The sequence below is a fragment of the Hemibagrus wyckioides genome, linkage group LG04 (genome assembly GCF_019097595.1).
Source record: "Hemibagrus wyckioides isolate EC202008001 linkage group LG04, SWU_Hwy_1.0, whole genome shotgun sequence".
Taxonomy (NCBI): Eukaryota; Metazoa; Chordata; class Actinopteri; order Siluriformes; family Bagridae; genus Hemibagrus; species Hemibagrus wyckioides.
The window spans coordinates 3641199-3657495 of NC_080713.1; the positions used below are offsets into that span (position 1 = coordinate 3641199).

A 16297-nucleotide genomic window follows, 5' to 3' on the forward strand; every position below is an offset into this window, starting at 1 on the left:
ACACACCATTAGTGTAAAACTAATCCCGTCCGAACGGAGCCTGGACGATTTGTTTTGATTCAGCAGCCACGGTGAAGGCAGCGATTCTGTGGGCCAGTGGAATACTTTTGGTTTTAGAAATGAAAGACAGTCGATGCATGTACACTGGGTATAAAAATCTTCACAACTCTGTTAAGATGGCAAGTCTGTTTGATGGGGGGGGATGAAACTAAGATAAATCATGTTAGAACTTTTTCCATTCTGCCTTTGAAATTACAGTTAAAAACAATCAGAAACATTCAAAACATTTACAAAAATCTAGATTAATGCTTTGTTGAAGCACCTTTTGATTTTATTTACACCAATCATTTTAGGGGAGGAGTCTATCAGAGAGGCGTATATTAAGTTGACGATGGCGATATTTCCGCACACTTCCCTACTAGCATTTCAATTTTAAGGTCATCTCCTGAGCACAGCCTGCTTGAGAGTCAGATCTGGACTCTGGTTAGGTCAGTCAAAAACGTTGAAGGTATTGCTTTATTGATTTGGATGAATGGTTTGGGTTATTGTTTTGCTGAAAGGTGAAATTCCTTTCCAAATTGACACTGTTTTGGCAAAAGTTTTGGGACGCCCAATTTCCAGTGAAAGGAACTCTTAATGCTTCAGCTTCATACCAAGACATTTTGGACAATTTCATGCTCCCAACTTTGTGGGAACAGTTTGGGGATGTTCCTGTTCCATTCATTTTCTTTAGTCTACAAACACATTAAAATGAGCAAATAATAGTTGAGCCAGATTTGAGATATGTGGTTGTTAGTTTTAGTAGTCTAGATTACACAGATAGAGCTCGTTGATGAACATTTTTTATCGCACACTATGTTGCCAAAAGTTTTGGGACATCTACCTTCACATGCACATGAATGTGATATGGAGTTGGCCCACCCTTTGCAGCTTCTGTGAAGGTTTAGCAGTGTGTTTATGGGAATTGTATGTGAAGGCAAATGTCCCAAATCTTTTGGCAATATAGTGTCCATCTGAAGTATAGAATTTACACTTCTATAGTAACTTATTTTTTATGATAACAGTGTTGACATATTTCTACAAATTTAAAAACATCAGGTAAAACGTGTTGTGCGAGTTCTGGTGAGGTTTTAGAGCTAGAGCTGGAAGTCTGATGTAGATAAAAAGAAATAGCCATGAAGATTATAAACACTACGCTAAACCAGTGGCTGTAAGCTTCTCTTACTTGTCCTCCTTATTTGTCTCGTTACACCAGTACAAAACCAAAGACATAACATCCAACACCAAATGAATCTTTCCTGACTTAATACATCTAGACTGCTATTTATACAGCAATTTTGTATAAATATCAATTTTGGCCGATTTCTATAACGATCCAGTTTCACTTCTGAAGATACATAAATTACAGCGCAGGGGTATTTTCCTTAACAGCAAGCGAAGCGTGAAAACGTATCGGAAAAAGTCAAAATGAAAACCTAAGAAACGCCTCACCTTGGCTGAAACCTTCCATTCTTTGCAAATCAATGTTCCTAATTCAATCAAGAGTCAGTGAAAGAAAAAAATGGAGGATTTTCCCATCATTAACTCAAAGCTCTGCCAGCAGAAATGAAGAATGTTTCCGGAGGAAGCTCATGTTTCAGTGTGGCATGAACCATAGAACATGGCAAGCCCTGAGAGAGGATCGCAGAACCGCACAAGCGAAGCAGGCCTCAAAACTTCTTAAACAGCAGCCTTGGGTAAAACCGCCTGGAGAAAGGGATCAGGACGGATTCGAGTGGAACAGATTTGGAATTGCTCTCGGTACACGACTTGGCGGAGATTTTTGTTTGTTTTTTTTCTTTTTGGAAGCATCACACGTAGACACAGAAGGAACGTGATGAAACCCCGGACTGGAGACGTCAACATCAGCGATGTAATCTAATGATAAGAACATTTCATCGTGTGTCATGTCCAGAGTGTATTCCCACTTCAAACACTATTCCCGGGATAGGCTCCGGATCCACTATGACTATGACCAGTATAACTACTGAATGCTTATAAATAAATGTCCGTCACTCATTGGATAAAGACACTGACCATTCATTCATTAGTGCTTTGTCCTTGTCAGGGTCACACCAGATCCAGGGACTATCCTGGGAATGCTGTGAGTGAAGCGGGAACACAAACGGCATGGGATATCTATCCATAGCACTTTACGGCACGTTTATGGGAGGTATGAGGAAAGCGGAGAACCCAAAGGAAACACATCAGGACAGGACAGATCATGTGGAAGAAAGAACAGACAGACATCCCGAGCTCAGGATCGAACCGTAGACCCTGGAGCTGTGAAGCCACTATGCGGAAGCTGATTTATTACAAAATTATCTGCTGCCTACATCTTGGTGCCAGATACCACAGCACACCTTTAGGGATCTAGTGGAGTCCATGCCTCAACAGGTCAGGGCTTAAGCAGGTGGTCATAATATTATGGCTGATCAGTGTATATTATACCATCTACCTTAACCCTTTCTGTTGAAATGACATATGCCTCATAAATAAAAGTGAAAGGTCAGCAGACAGAGATCATTTCTGGGCCAGAAAAAAATGTAACAGAAGCTTTAAAAATAAACGAAAAGAAACTCAGCAGACATTTTGGTGAATTGTTGCATTTATATCAGAGTGCTGTTGAACTGTTGATTCTGATTGTTCTGGAGATGTTGATTAGTTTTCTGTAACATTTGCGTGGGGTTGCAGGACATATCACAGATTTATATTAATGTGTTCGCTCTGATACGATGTTGTCGGGGCAGGGACAGACACGTTGCTTGGTGACGTGTTCTGTAAGAAAATGTTCATTTGCTGATGAAGGACATTAATAAAGCTCACCTTTATTAAATATTCTGATATAACATGCTAATGATCTTATGGATTTCTGAATTTTATTTCCAGAAACATTCGTTTTTGTCAAGTTTCATGCGTCACTTCTCCCCCTGAAATGTCACATTTTCCGGATTTTTCCTCCAACCTCTCCTCTGGGACGCTGCTGATGCTGGTTCTGGTGGATTCTCTAGTCTGAGATTTTCCTTCAGGTTTGTTCTTGCTATGTTTTTAGAAGCACCAGGTCTAGGGAAGCTTTTCTGGCTTTTGGCTCGCTCTATGTGCAGCACGTGGCCGTTAACGCAGAGCCCCTGCAGAGCATCCAGAGCCTGATCCGAAGCTCGCTCGTCAGAGTAACAGAGGAACGCCCTGCGCTGTGCTCCCTGCCAGGTCAGTCTAACAGGTAGAGCATCCCGCTCTCTGAGGAAACCCTTCAGCTCGCTCACCCGCAGTCCAGCAGGAAGACCGCCTAAATACAGCGTGTTCACATGAGCATGAGAACGTTCACGACTCGCATCGGGTTCTTCACCCGAGCCAGGAAGCTGAAGTCCGCCGTCTCGCCTCGGGTCGGGTTCTGAAGCAGGACTGGGCTCGGGTTTGGGTTTGGGTTTATGCTCCTGTTTTGTCTTCACACTTTCAGCAGAAGAGACTTTCAACCTCACATCCTTTCCAGCCTTCTGCTCCGAGGCACGCAGTTTCTTCAGGATGGGAATTTTCTCCAGCATTTCTGCATCTAGCTGTAGACATGAAAATAAGAGTGTTTGGACCTTTTGAGAGAAAAATCTAGAAACTCTATTTGTATATTTGGTGGAGGAAAAGAAAAAAGTACTTTTTAATGCCTAGCAGAGACATTGTGGTCATTAGCGTTAGTCCATATTACATAGGTTACATACACAGAGCTCGTTGATGAACATTTCTCACTATGTTGCCAAAAGTTTTGGGACACCTGCCTTTACATGCCCATGAATGTAATATACAGGACTTTTATATTAGAGTCGCTCTGCCTCGTGCAAAGAAACCTACAGAAGAGGAACTTGGAAAAGAAAATCTAACTTCCGGCTGCTTCTGTTAAACACTGAAAAATAAAATAAAATAAACATGACGTTTACCTGAATAAAATTTTCATCAGGGTTTTTAAAACCTGTGACTTATTACTAGAAATTTTGTCAGAATAAAAATCAAACAAAAGAAAAAAAAAACAAATAAAAAGTTATATATATATATATATATATATATTGTATTTAGATGATTTTTATTACTATTTTTTGTATTATTTTATTAGATTCAAGCTGTTATTATTTTTTAACCAGGATAAATATTAGTAAAAAAAAAAAATCATTTATCAAATATCAGATTCCCAGAAACTTGGCTTAAATCATGGCTTAAATAGGACAACAGATTTGACAGGATTATTAGCCTGTATGTAAACCCTTTTCCACTCTGGTTTCTATATTTGATTTTATTTTTAATTTAAAGAGTATTACCAAATCAGGCAACAATAGAAAAAGTATGTTTTAGGAAATGAGCCGCAGCTGTACGTAGCTTTTTCACTAAGGCAAGGTTTTTGGTTCAGCGTGCAAAAAAAGAAAAGGCTATTTCTATAACACAAATATTCGTATCATATTGACCCCAGACCACTCTGTTTCCATGTAGAATGAACAGTCATGAATGCCAGAACCACAAATCTTCTGAACATCAGACTTGGCCTTCACAGAGCTCTGGATTTTGGTTGACTAAAAGTGACTCAGAGCCACTACGGATAACAAACACGGTCACTAATTCACGCAACATAAGCAAACTTGCCTTATAAGGATGTACATAAAAATATGTTTGACTCGGTTACCCCGAAAACAGAGGCAAAAAACAAGGCAAGCTTTCAGTGTATGTTTGTTGTGAAAACAATAGGTTCGAGAGATTGTTATGGAGATGGAGATGGTGTGTTGCTTCTTGGGCGTACACGCAGTACAGGAGTCTGCACACCCTTAAGGGGTTTTTTGGGTAAAGGAAAAGAAGAATGTTTTTAACAATTTCTAAGGAGGGTAAATATGTCATCAGACGATATTTATAGCAATGTTTTCGACCACAGAGCGTCAGAAATGTCGTCTTAGTAAGTCGGACATTCTCACTAGATAAAGACTCGAGCATCAGAACAATTAAGCAGACGGCGTGAAGGGATTTAATACGCAGAACTGGCTTTACTCTAACGGTACAGAATTATTTATTTCCTGTAAATGATCACATTTAGTTTAATTAAATCTACATCCAGTGTGTAATAGAAGCTATTGAGTAAATGCACAGTATCAAAAACGTCCTGTTTGAGTTCTTTTCTGTTTTATATTTTGTCTGAAAAACTCAAACAATCAAACAAGTAAACGTTATATTTATTGTATTTATATGATTTTTATTACTATATTTACTATACTTTTAACATTTTGTTATTATTTTATTAGATTATTATTTTTATTTTTTCTTATCGGTTTTGGATGTGCTGTGAGCTGTATGTGAGCTGTTGTAGGGTTGCCAGATTTTGCAAAAAAATAACCCCACCAGTGGCCGAGCAGTAAAATAAATAAACAAACAAACAAAGAAATATGATGTTTACCTGAATTATATTATATTAGATTTCATTAATTTTTTTATTATTTTATTTTATTTATTTATTTAACCAGTATATTACATTAGTATATTAAAAACAATGGTAATAAAATAATTATGGGGTAAATTAATTAATTTTAAAAACTGACATTTTTAAAAATATAAGGAAAAAATTTTTTAATAACATTTTTAAAGCAGAAAAGCACATTTTAAAGCTCATTAAACTACCCAGCTATAAAGCTTTGAGCAATCTGCTGCTAGTTTACGACTTGTTTTCAGTTCAGTCATTCAAGTATAATATGCAAATGAGCTGCATTTCCAATAACCCCGCCCGTTTTTGTGCTAAAACCTACAACACTTTTGCACATCAAGCCCTAAGAGTCTTGTTCCCATAAAACAAAATTCACATTATTTTGTCCTCAGGGGATACAAACTTTTGCAGCTAGTAATAAACCTGTTGTAGTGGTGCAGTGTGTGTTTGGATTCACCTTTGACCAAATGATGCCCTGTGGTTTGGGGACCTCACACTCAGTCTTGATGGTCCTGCTTGGTGTGAGGATGTAGTCCACGGTGAGATCGTGACTTTCTGCAAGTCCCTCTGGAATATCCACAACCTGTTCATCCCATGTAATACATTAGTACATAAATTTAACGTGCATTTTTAATACAAATTAAGTGCTTTTGGCTGTTTGTATATGTGTCAGGAACTGAAACAGAGATCTGTGATTGGTTAGATGTTTTGGAGAACATTTGTGCTTCACCAGAAGACCAAAAACCCAGTGTGTCATGTGACAAGGACAAAACTCCTCCTCCTGTCCTGAACTCAGTAAGTTACAGCGTTACAAATCCCAGACACTGGAGACTCCTTCCATAAATGGCAAATAAACACATTTCTCCTTACAAGTCCCTGTTTAAGTTGTTACTATAGAAACCATATGAAATTGAGTGCACTGAGTTATTAATATAAACTACTATCAGAGTTCTATCTAGAACTACATTATATTGCCAAACGTTTTGGGACATCTTCCTTTACACGCACATGAATGTAATATGGAGTTGCCCCGCACCTTTGCAGCTGTAACAGCTTCAACTCTTCTGGGAAGGCTTTCCACAAGGTTTAGGAGTGTGTTTATGGGAATTTTTGATCATTCCTCTACATGCACATTTGTGAGGTCAGGCACTGATGTTGGATGAGAAGGTCTGGCTCTCAGTCTCCGCTCTAATTCATCCCAAAGGTGTTCTATGGGGTTGAGGTCAGGACTCTGTGCAGGACAGTCAAGTTCCTCCACACCAAACTCACTCATCCATGTCTTTATGGACCTTGCCTCATGCACTGGTGTGCAGTCATGTTGGAACAGGAAGGGGTCATCCCCAAACTGTTCCACAAAGCGTGAAATTCTCCAAAATGTCTCGGTAAGCTGAAGCATTAAGTTCTTTTACTGGAACTAAGAGGCCAAGCCCAACCCCTGAAAAACAACACCTGATTTGGAGGGGTGTCCCAAAACCTTTGGCTATATAGTGTATCTAGAACATTAAATCAACTCTTTCTGACCAATCAGAATGGAGAATCCGACAGCACTGTGACATTAGAAGGTATTTATAGGGTTCAGACCTGGCAGTCATGAACAGCGGTCACAACCACGGTGGAGTCGTTCACTGCTCCCATCGAGACCATCATGGCATATTCCATGTCGGCGAATCCTTCACCTTTCCCTATTCTGTAACCTGAAAACACAAAACATACATATAAAAAGTAGGAAATAATCACATGAGAAAGAATTCTATAGCGGTGTACCTTTCTCCGATACGGCGACAGATCCGACGACTACCAGGTCTACGTGAACTCTCGAGTCCAGACCAACTGGAACACTGAACTCCTTAACACCCTGAAACAAAAACACAAGGAGTGTCCTTATCCAGATTATAGAGTGACATGTGACGTGCATGCGGCGTGTATGTGTGTGTGTTACCTGAGATGTCGAGCACACTCGCAGGTCCTCCTTGGTGGCTCTCTGTGGAGGGACGATTCTGTTAAACAGGCCTGTCCGTAGCCGAGGCGTCGGGACCAGCAGTGTTTTTCCAGCCTGGAGTCAAAATACAGAGTGAGGAATTATTCCTTAAAACGAACCACAATCCTTTGCAGCGTATGTGAGGTGAGATGAGATAAAATGCAAAACTCTCTACAGTGCGTGTGTGTGAGCTCATTATTTATACCAGAGTAAAGCTAAATTCTCAGTTCTGATTGGTCAGAAGGTTTTGCAAATCAACACACTTATATTAATGCACTCTTTCTAATATGTTTCCATAGCAACAGCTGCGGAATAAAAGGAATAAAGCCTTCAACTTCAGCTTGCTGGCTGTGACTCGGTGTGTTTAATTCCTTTACACAACATACATACATACAGAAACAGAACCCTTCTCCTCATGAATTCACCTGTAGAGCTGCGAATCGAGCTCCTTCCAGAGGTTTATCAGGATCCACTTTGACTTCACTGCATTTGGTGAAGAAGTCAAATCCCACCATCTTCCCACACGCCCCCTGAGCTCCCTGAAGAGACAAAAATAAATAAGACATGACCCACTTACATGCAGGACGTGAAACCGAGCTCTCTCCTGCGGCTTATCTGGGTTCACTTTGACAGCGCTGCTGGACCGGAACTCCTGCAGGACAGGAAACCGGTCACAGGCCACTGAAGCAGTCTGAACACACACACACACACACACACTGAGCAGAACAAGGTAAAAGGACTCCAAAAGCACTTTATGTGCAATGTATAAATGAATAGTCTGCTGTGGTATAAGAGGAATAAAAACACTCCAGGATGTGTTAGAACCTTGTCTCCAACTTTTATTGTTAACTTTTGTTGTAAAGAGTAAAATATAGTGCATTGTATTGTCAGTATACATAAACACACATACACAGAAGCTTCCATTATTGACATTAGACCAATAAAACAAGTATAAATGTGTATTTTATGACCTTGAAGTTAGGGATCCTGTGGTGCACAGGTCGGGGGAAGGTTGCCAGATCTTTCGCCTCGATGTAATCCCACACTTTTTGGCGAATGTCCCATTTAGTCGCGTCTAACAGAGAAGACAGGGATTAAAACACACGAAGATGCGGGACAAGGTCAATAGAAAATCTCTTTTGCATACCTTTAGGAATAATTATGGCGGGGTCCATAGTTTTTCAACTTTAAATGGCGCTGGCAATAAAAACATGCAGAATCTCAGAGGTTTATAACAACACACTGACAACAACAGCTACTGCCTGTCACCTCCGGGCTGGCTACGGTGTCTGAAAAAGGACAAACGCGGTTTCGTTTATCAATCTGAAAGCGTTACATTTAGGATTATTATTATTATTATTATTATTATTATTATTATTATTATTATTATTAATGTATTTATCTATTATTAGTATTGTATATTATTTATTATATTATTATTTTTGTTTATATATAAACTGCTAATGAAATTATTATTTATATAAATATAAAATCATTATACCGAATAAATTCCCTTTTATTTATTTATTTATAAGTAAGTAAGTAAATAAATAAATAAATAAATAAATAAATAAATAAACAATAAATAAACTTATTATTAATACTACTCCACCAAAGCACTGTAAGCAAAGGCCTAGCTTTCTTATGGTTCAATTTCATTATTGTGTGTGAGTGTGTGTGTGTGTGTGTGTGTTTTAATTATATCACCCATTTTCTCCACACGGAGAGGAATTACTTACAGTTTGTCCTCATTAACATGCATTTTGGAAGTTAGGCGTTTAAAGTGGCTTATATTTTCCACCAGGTGGCGCCAAACACCAAGCTAAACACAGGACCGACGGTTAGCGTTAAACACTGAAGTATAACAATAAGCCAATGGATGACACTAATTATTATACTCCAATATATTGTATACATATATTGTGTATTCTGACACTTTTCTATCATTAACTTCTTCAGCAATTTGAGCAACAGTAGCTCGTCTGTTGGATCGGATCACACGGGTCAGCCTTCACTCCCCATGTACATCAATGAGCCTTGACCGCCCATGACCCTGTCGCCGGTTCACCACTGTTCCTTCCTTGGACCACTTTTGATAGATACTGACCACTGCAGACCGGGAACACCCCATAAGAGCTGCAGTTTTGGAGATGCTCTGATCCAGTTTTCTAGCCATCACAATTTGGCCCTTCATCAAACTCGCTCAAATCCTTACGCTTGTCCATTTTTCCTGCTTCTCAAACATCAACTTTGAGGACAAAATGTTGACTTGCTGCCTAATATATCCCACCCACTAACAGGTTCCATGATGAGGAGATCATCAGTCTTATTCACTTCAACTGTCAGTGCTCATTATGCCTGATCGGTGTAGATTACAAGCATAAAATCATCTGTTTTCTGAAGTGGAAACTACAAACAAGATCTGATGTCTTAAAAAAGCAGAGAACTTTCCCCTATGCTAATCCTGCTTCAGTTACTGTAACTGTAATAAAAAACCAAAAGAAGAAATGATTCAATAGTTTAAATAGCCTTATTCGCACGCATGGTCAGCTGATACTTACACAAATTAAAACGACAAACAAATAACAAATAATTTCAGCTTTTATTATTATGATGATATAGAAATAATGCACTTCAGTCAGTACTGCAGTGACTTTAAAGGATGTTTTTCTGCAAAGAAACAGGATCAGTGTTAATCCATAGACACCCTGCCCAGTGTGGTGGTGTAATGGCATGGGGAATGTTTCTGTAACCCACACTGGGGCACGTAATACCAGTCGAGCACCGTGTAAATGCCACAGCTGACAGCTTGAATGCCAGAACATTTGAACATAGTGTTCCTAATAAAGTGGTATGCAAGTAGGTGGACAGTAAACTATTTCTTTTTCTTTAAAAAAAAAATATATATATATATTTATTGTGGCTGATTTACAGATTAGAGAGGGGCAGACACCAATCCAGCTGGTCCCTGACCAAGGGTTTGCTTCAGTAAGCTGCTCTCCAGGGGTTTAAAGCCCAGTTCGTCCGCAGGGATGCCGAAAGCCTTCAGTTTCGCTTCATACGTCCTCAGCAGGTCATTATGTGCCTGGGGACGAAAACAGAGCAAAAATCTTAAACAGAGTTCCTAAAATTCTGCCACGGGGGTTTATAAGCACACAAGAGAATCAGTGAGGTCATTTCTTGTACAGTTTGTCTCGTGTAGGTGTGTTTTAACTGCCTGTGGGTGTGGCTAACATACACTATTTTACTAAAAGCTTTGGGACACCCCTCCAATTCATTGAGTTCAGGTGTTGTTTTCAGGGGTTGGGCTCGGCCCCTTAGCTCCACTGAAAGGAACTCTTAATGCTTCAGCTTCATACCAAGACATTTTGGACAATTTCATGATCCCAACTCCTAAACCTTGTGGAAAGCCTTCGTAGAAGAGTTGAAGCTGTTATAGCTGCAAAGGGTGGGACAACTCCATATTACATTCATGTGCATGTAAAGGCAGACGTCCCAGTTTTGGCCTGACTTGCAGTCTCCGCTCTAATTCATCCCAAAGGTGTTCTGTGGGGTTGAGGTCAGGACTCTGTGCAGGACAGTCAAGTTCCTCCACACCAAACTCACTCATCCATGTCTTTATGGACCTTGCTTTGGTCACTGGTGTGCAGTCATGTTGGAACAGGAAGGGGTCATCCCCAAACTGTTCCCACAAAGAGCATGAAATTGTCCAAAATGTCTTGGTATGAAGCTGAAGCATTAAGAGTTCCTTTCACTGGAACTAAGGGGCCGAGTCCAACCCCTGAACTCAATGATTTGGAGGGGTGTCCCAAAACTTTTGGCAATATAGTGTACATACAAGCTATTGAGGATATTTTTGTGGATGTTTTATCAGGAAAGGCTGTTTATTGCTTTCAGAAATAAAGGTTCCAAACTGCACTCTTGCTTTGTTGCTTTGTTACTGTCAAGTGTACATGTGGTCCAAGGAACATAAATGATTCTTTACATTCAATAATGTACGTTTAATAATTATTTATTTATTTATTTTTTAATATCAAGTCTAATTTCAAGACGTAGGAAGGTTGATGCTGATGGATCTACCTACCTTACACGTACGAGCCAGTTCATACTGCAGGTCTTTAATAGCAACGTTTTTCGAGTCCAACACTTCCTAGAAATGAATACAAAAATGATCAGAAATCTAATAATGTAAAGAAAGGACTCTAGATTTTAGTTTGAGATCCCACACACAAAGAATTGTGTTCAGATTCAGTGTCCATCATCAGAGAGCAGGTTTATTAATCAGCAGTACCTCTAGTTTGCGAGTGACCACGTTCAGGGCACTGGGCTCTAAATTCGAGGCAGCTAGGACCTCATTAAGCTGTGCCTCTTTCTTCTCCAGGATGTCTGTAAGAGCTTCCAGTTTCCTCTCCAGAAGAAGGTTCTTGAAGCCGCTTTTCTGCTGCACCTCCAGGATGGCTTTGGTGAACTTCTGGTACAGTTCATCACGCTCCTGCTGTACCTGAACAAGAAAGGAGACAAAGGATATTCTAAACAAAACGATCCCTTAATTAACGTACTGCTCTCTCTCTCTCTCTCTCTCTCACCTTACTGAATCTCTGCTCCAGCACTTCATGCTCCCATTTCAGGTCCTTCAGCTCTTTATCTGCAACTTTGAGTCGTGCCTTCACTCTCTGCCGGAGAAATAAAACAGAATCACTTAGAAAGATAACAGTGAAAGTGATGGTGCAATTTTGAGATAAAAAGGGCCACATACGGCTAGTAAGGCTTTGTCCTTATTGTAGTTGGCGAGTTGTTTCTGAAGCTCAGACACTTCCTGCGTGGCTTTCTGCAGAGGCTCGGTCAAACGTTTGTTCTGCTGCCGCACCTCCGCCATCTCCTTCTCCAACCTCTCCTCCTTCTTCTTCATGTCCGCTACTTGCTCCTGCATGACACACAGGGATCAGAATCAAGCTGAGATCGTACTCAGATCCAAAAAGGTGTGGCTTTATTGTGCTTTATTGGTATGAAGGTTTAGTAGCAGATATAGACAGACAGACAGACAGACAGACAGACAGATGGATATAGACAGACAGACAGATATAGACAGACATACAGATAGATATAGACAGACAGACAGATAAAGAGAGACAGATATAGACAGACAGACAGATGGATATAGACAGACAGACAGATATAGACAGACAGACAGATAAAGAGAGACAGATATAGACAGACAGACAGATATATACAGACGGACAGTCAGATATTCAGATATAGACAGACAGACAGAAACACAGACAGACAGATACAGAAAGACAGACAGATATGAACTGGTGTGAAAAAGCTGTGCTATACTAAAGCTTCATTTTAAAATTAATTTATGAATTATTTCGATTTTTACATGACTCTCCTCAGCATACCTTGAGTGAGCTGATTTGGTTGAAGCTCCCGAGAGTGATGTCACTGTAATAGTTCTTAATATCACTGAAGGCTTTCTCGTGGTTCTTAATCAGCGTATTAACGTGGGCGCTCTTCCTCTGCTCGACCTCATGGATCTCGGTCTTGCGCCTCAGGTCTTGCTCCTGTCGCTGTTTTTGCATCTTCTTCTCATATGTAGCTTCAATTTCTGTAGAGAAACATCGGCACATTGAGGTGCGCTACAATGCTCCATGTCCTGTTAGGTGTCAGAGACATGAGCTATTAATACAGTACCTCGTACTTTCTCCTCAAATTCAATCCTTAGCTTGGTGATCTCCTTATCGTGATTCTGTGGAGACAAATGTGAGGGTAATGATGAATAATCTGACCGTCCAGTACAGACATCTAGATTATATTTACTTTAAAAAATAAAAAAAAGCACAGAACCGATGCCCATGCTCCAAGACTCCTCCTATAAGCCAAAGCTTAACCCCCTCAAACACAATGAATTGTCTTCAACTCCCTTGACTTTTGGTTCAACTCTGACTAGGTAGGAGGAGCTAGATCGAGTCAGACTCCACCCCCTGGACCTCTGCAACAAGGTGTAATTGTACCTTCATGCATCAGAGAGCAAACCTAGAACCTACCAGTTTCAGGTTCTTGATATAGTTCTCATTGGAGAACTCCTGCTCTTTCAGGTCCACTTTCAGGCTGCGCATGCCTCTCCGCAGCTCGTTCTCCAGGTCTGCCTGCTCTTTCTCCAGGAGTTTGGTAGCAACCACTCCTTCTGTTTTAAGCTCTACAATGCTGTTCTGTTGTTCATACAGCAAGTGCTTAACCTTCTGCTTGTACACCTGAAACAAAAAGAAAAAAATGCATCCTTTTAGACGCTTCCCTTCAGACATCATCGATGTCTAGGTCACTGATCATTATTAATAATACCCTGATTTCAGTTTGATGGCTCTCTTCAGCTTCTTCCATTTCTCTTTCTCTGTTCCTAAGGTCAGCTTTCTTCTCTTCCAGTTGTCTTTTGGTGATCTCCCAAAAGGTGTGTATTTTATCTCTTTCCAGCTGGAAGTAATTCCGCTCTTCTCGCTCACGGTCCAGCTCCTCGCGTAGCCGGATAATGTGTTCTTCCAGCTGAGAGAAAATCAAAATTTGTGGTGAATTACAGCACATACAATATGTCTTAAGAATTCTAACTCTTAAGAGTTCTTTACTAATCAACCTCTGGGTGGTAACAGTAACTGCTTCATCACACCACACCATTGTTGTGTATTTTCTATAACAGCATCTCCCCACGTGGTTTATTCCTTAAACAGCATACACTCTCTGTGCTATTTTAACAGATTAAAAGTCTTGTTGATATGAATTAAAGGTGCATTAGGTAAAATTAGTCGTTTTAACCCCCACCCAAGTTGGTAAATACACTACATTGCCAAAAGTTTTGGGACATCTGCCTTTCCATGCACATGAATGTAATATGGAGTTGTCCCACCCTTTGCAGCTATAACAGCTTCAACTCTTCTGGGAAGGCTTTCCACAAGGTTTAGGAGTGTGTTTATGGGAATATTTGACCATTCCTCTAGAAGCGTGGTCATTCGTGAGGTCAGACACTGATGTTGGACGAGAAGGTCTGGCTCACAGTCTCCACTCAAACTCATCCCAAAGGTGTTCTATGGGGTTGAGGTCAGGACTCAGTGCAGGCCAGTCAAGTTCCTCCCCAAACTGTTCCCACAAAGTTGGGAGCATGAAATTGTCCAAAATGTCTTGGTATGAAGCTGAAGCATTAAGAGTTCCTTTCACTGGAACTAAGGGGCCGAGCCCAACCCCTGAATCCAATCATTTGGAGGGGTGTCCCAAAACTTTTGGCAAGGTAGAGTAAGTGTCAAACTGTTAAGTTGGTCCGATTTTTGAGATCAGGGATTGACTTACATGTTCTGTAAATTGATTGACAGGAACCCCATCCAATCAAAAACAAGCATGTCTTTCAAACGAGGGATTCTCAGCCACTTAATACATTATTTATTCTGATATTATGATGACTTAAACCATTTTTCATGCTTTAAATGTTATTTCTTTTAATTTATACTTTTAAAAAATCTACTTTTGAACCTTTAAACTACTACTACGTTATCTAAAATGCTTTGCAATGGTTTGTAGAGTATATTAACCTCATCAAGCCTTAGTGCTTGTTGACTTATTATGGGTTAATATACAAATATATATTGTTATATTTAGGTGATCATTTTTCATTATAATTTGATAAAATTTGTAGATTTTATTCAACTTTTACCTGCTCCTTCGACATGTCCTCTGTAGAAAGCCCATCGACTACAGTACTAGTTTTTCCCTTAGCAGACTTTGTGCCTTTCTTTTTCGGAGGCTGAAACAATTAAAAAGTTATAAGTTTAATTACATAAATCGAACCTTAAACATACATTTAACAACAAAAGGGCTACATTAGACTGCAATGTTAGCTATCTAATCAGCGGTTTGTACCAAGCTGTATCGGTAACCGAAAGCTAGCCCGTTAGCTTTTAAATGCATTTAATGCTTTATAATTTGTTCATATATTATATTTATACTTACCATGATGTTTTTTTTTTTTAATTAAATATATCGTCGATAAATATAAAGATGCTGTGTAGCCGAGTAGCTCGGGGTAGACATTCAACAACACGGCGTCATGGCAACAAAAAGTCCAAATCTCGCGAGAAGAGAAATGAAGCCGTTCAGTGAAGGAAGAAGTTCAATAGATGGCGCTGTTGCTGTCGTCCATTTTGTAATGTAGTCCTTTTCAATTAAACGTTTTCTTAATTCAAATACTATTCCGGTTAATTAAACAAACACCAATTGGCTTCTTCACACAAAATTTGCTTTGTTTCACACCTTGTAAATTCGTTCTATACAAGCACTATACAAATAAAAATGAATTAAATTTAAACGGGTGCATAAATGCACGTTTGTTTATTTATCATTTGATTATTTATTCCTTTCAGTGATGCTAAAGAGATTGGAGATACATTTCTTGCTCTTACTTACATTTCTTTCTGTTTTTGTTCATCTCAGTGTTTGACATGCCGTGCGAGTCGTCCTGAAAAGCTTTTTCCTCTGACCGTGATTGTGAAGAGTGGATATTTGAGTTACAAGCCAGTCGCCGTACAGTCTGGTCATTTCATTTGGGGTAATAGTGGCTCAAGTGGTTAAAGATCTGGGTTGTTGATTGGAGATCGACCCCAGAACCACCAAGCTCTACTGCTGGGCAACTGAGCAAGACTCTTAACCCTTCAAGCTCCAGGGGCACTTAATCATAGCTGTTTCGGCACTCTGACCTCAACTTCCTTGGCTGGGATATGTGAAGAAAAGTATTCCACTGTGCTGTAATGTATGTGTGGCAATAATAAAGGCTTCTTGCCCTCAGTTCTTCTCCACCA

General features: G+C 39.8%; 2 protein-coding genes across 2 annotated transcripts in view; both read right to left on the minus strand.

Annotated features, from left to right (window-relative positions):
- The window catches only part of mthfsd (methenyltetrahydrofolate synthetase domain containing), an 8855-nt gene extending 111 nt beyond the window's left edge, over positions 1 to 8744 (minus strand). The window contains exons 1-8 of the mRNA XM_058387670.1: positions 8608 to 8744; positions 8432 to 8535; positions 7886 to 7999; positions 7422 to 7535; positions 7247 to 7337; positions 7064 to 7176; positions 5940 to 6065; positions 1 to 3593 (exon numbers count right to left, since the gene is read on the minus strand). The exon at positions 1 to 3593 is cut by the window's left edge and continues 111 nt beyond it. Of these exons, the coding sequence (XP_058243653.1) occupies positions 2958 to 3593; positions 5940 to 6065; positions 7064 to 7176; positions 7247 to 7337; positions 7422 to 7535; positions 7886 to 7999; positions 8432 to 8535; positions 8608 to 8635 (1326 nt within the window). The 5' untranslated portion in view covers positions 8636 to 8744 and the 3' untranslated portion in view covers positions 1 to 2957. The remainder of the gene's footprint in view (positions 3594 to 5939; positions 6066 to 7063; positions 7177 to 7246; positions 7338 to 7421; positions 7536 to 7885; positions 8000 to 8431; positions 8536 to 8607) is intronic.
- Positions 8745 to 10060: 1316 nt separating this feature from the next.
- Positions 10061 to 15565, minus strand: gas8 (growth arrest-specific 8). Its single transcript, XM_058387665.1, has 11 exons — positions 15453 to 15565; positions 15157 to 15246; positions 13803 to 14000; positions 13508 to 13714; positions 13155 to 13209; positions 12863 to 13068; positions 12217 to 12384; positions 12047 to 12133; positions 11752 to 11961; positions 11545 to 11610; positions 10061 to 10545 (listed from the first exon to the last, which is right to left on the minus strand). Exons 1-11 carry the CDS (start codon positions 15453 to 15455, stop codon positions 10396 to 10398), a joined length of 1440 nt encoding a protein of 479 aa, XP_058243648.1. The 5' UTR covers positions 15456 to 15565; the 3' UTR covers positions 10061 to 10395.
- Positions 15566 to 16297: the final 732 nt, after the last annotated feature.

Coding starts and splice junctions, on each gene's coding strand:
- gas8 (XM_058387665.1), bottom strand. Junction 14,001..15,156: donor AGGACATGTCGAAGGAGCAG/GTAAAAGTTGAA, acceptor ATTTTCTCTCAG/CTGGAAGAACACATTATCCG. Junction 13,069..13,154: donor ATTTGAGGAGAAAGTACGAG/GTACTGTATTAA, acceptor GTTTCTCTACAG/AAATTGAAGCTACATATGAG.